A 2,529-nucleotide genomic window follows, 5' to 3' on the forward strand; every position below is an offset into this window, starting at 1 on the left:
GTTGAAGCACAAAGAGATGAGCATACAGGCTCGGTTTGCCGTGGCTGTGTTTTCTTTTTCGCCATTATTTAACGAGTCAAATTCCTTCATGGCATAACAAACAAAAACTAAACATAAATAAAGAGTCTACTAGCGGATGGGTTTGATTACTACAAATGTATGCCTTCATCAGACTTCCTTAGTAGAAGGAATCCATGTACAATCATTATTATTAAGAGCCAGTGTGAATACAGAGATAAAAAAAATATCACCAAATGCAAAATACTTACACAGAAAAAAATTAAGAATAATGTTCAAAAAGCAGCATAAGAAATACAATTAATTAACTATAAGGGAGCTCCCATAAGACTGTCATGTGATTTCTCAATAGAAATTTTTTCAGGTCAGAAAGAATTGGCACAAAATATTCAAAATGATTAAAGCAAGGACCTACAACCAAGACTACCCTACCCAGCAATGATATCATTTAAAATTGAAGAAGAAATAAAGGGCTTCTGAGACAAGAAAAAGCTAAAGGAGTTTATCAGCAACAAACCAGTATTGTAAGAAGTGATAAAGAAACTTCTTTAAGAAGAAGAAAATAAGAACATACAGTAAATGTAAATAATAAAATGGCAATAAATATGTACCTATCAATAATTACATTAAATGTAAATGTATTACCCCCAGTTGGGTGGCTTAGTTGGTTGGAGTGTCATCCAGTACACCAAAAGACTGTGGGTTTGATTCATGGCCAAGGTACATACCTAGGTTGTGGGTCCCATCTCTGGTCAGGACACATATGGGAATCAACTGATTGATGTTTCTCATCTCTCTCTCTCTCTCTCTCTCCCCCTCCTCTCTCTGTCTCTTCCTCCCTTCCTCTCTCTCTAAAGTCAATAAAAACATATCCTTGGGTGAGGATCTATAATAATAAAAGCATAATATGCTAATTAGACTGGACAGCCAAAAGACCTTCCAGACAAACTTCTAGACAAAGCCAGGGGGCCAAGGCAGCCACCGTGGCTGCAAGGGCCGAGGCAGCCGCCATGGCTGCGAGGACTGAGCCCATTGCATGAATTTCGTGCATTGGGCCTCTAGTTTAAAAATAAAATAAAATAAAATAATATAAATATAAATGGATTAAATACTCCAATCAAAAGACATTGGGTAGCTGAATAAGAAAACAAGACCCATATATATGCTACCTACAAGAGACCCACCTCAGATCGAAAGACTCAGACTGAAAGTAAAGAAATAGAAAAAGTTATGTCATGCAAATGAAAACAAAGGAAAGCTCACTTAGTAAGACTTACATGAGACAAAACAGACTTTAAAACAAAGGTTATAATAAGGGACAAAGGAGGATAAAGGGATCAATCCAACAAGAGAATATAACCCTTGTAAAACATTTAAAGACACAATATAGCATCTTAACTATATAAAAGAAACTTTTGATGGACATAAAGAGAGAGAACAATATTAATACAGTTATAGTAGGGTACTTTAACATCCCCATTGACATCAATGGATAAAGCTTCCAAACAGAAAATCAACAAAGAAAGGAGGGCCTTGAATGTCACCTTAGGACAGATGAATTTAATTTATATTCTCAGAGCATTTCACAAGAAAATAGAATATACATTCTTTTCAAGTGCAAATGGAACATTTTTCAGGACAGAACACATGGTAAGCCACAATACAAGTTTCAATAAATTTAAAAAGATTGAAATCATATCAAGCATCTTCTCCAACACAATGAATGTAGAATTACAAGAAAAAAACTGAAAACACACACACAAATACATAGAGGCTAAATAACATGTTACTAACAAGGACTGTGTTAACAAGGAGATCAAGGAAGAAATCCAAAGATGCCTTAAGACAAATGAAAAGAAAAACTCAACAACCCAAAATCTATGGAACACGACAAAAGCAGTCCTAGGAGGACTCCCATCTCAAGAAACAAGAAAAATCTCAAATAAACAATATAAATTTACACCGAAAGAAACTAGAAAAAGAACAACAAACAAAGACCAAGTGAATAGAAAGAAGGAAATAATAAAATTCAGAATAATAATAAACAAAATAGAGTCTAACAAATATACCAGATATATATATATGTATGTATAGATATAGATATATAGATAGATATAGATATAGATCTATAGATAGATATATAGATAGATAGATACTAGAGGCCCTGATACACAAAATTTGTGCAAGGGGCTTGGCCCTCGCAACCGCGGCTGCTGCCTTGGCACTCGCAGCCCCGGCATCGTCTGGAAGGTCATCCAGAAGGACGTCTGGTCTAATTAGCATATTACGCTTTTATTATTATACTAGAGGCCCGGTGCACAAAAATTTGTGCACTCGGGGGGGGGGGGGTGTCCCCCAGCCCGGCCTGTGCCCTCTCACAGTCTGGGACCCCTCGGGAGATAACGACCTGCTGGCTTAGGCCTGCTCCCGGGTGGCAGAGGGCAGGCCCAATCCCTAAGTGCAGCCCCTGGGCAGGCTCAGAGCAGGGCCGATTGGGGAGTTGGGGCACTG

General features: G+C 37.6%; 1 protein-coding gene across 1 annotated transcript in view; it reads right to left on the minus strand.

The window, feature by feature from the left end:
* The window catches only part of COG6 (component of oligomeric golgi complex 6), a 94,067-nt gene that overhangs the window by 6,236 nt on the left and 85,302 nt on the right, over nt 1-2,529 (minus strand). Inside the window, exon 18 of the mRNA XM_023749162.1 lies at nt 1,203-1,222. Within this exon, the coding sequence (XP_023604930.1) occupies nt 1,203-1,222 (20 nt within the window). The remainder of the gene's footprint in view (nt 1-1,202; nt 1,223-2,529) is intronic.

Source organism: Myotis lucifugus, unplaced genomic scaffold (assembly GCF_000147115.1).
Source record: "Myotis lucifugus unplaced genomic scaffold, Myoluc2.0 scaffold_7, whole genome shotgun sequence".
NCBI lineage: Eukaryota > Metazoa > Chordata > Mammalia > Chiroptera > Vespertilionidae > Myotis > Myotis lucifugus.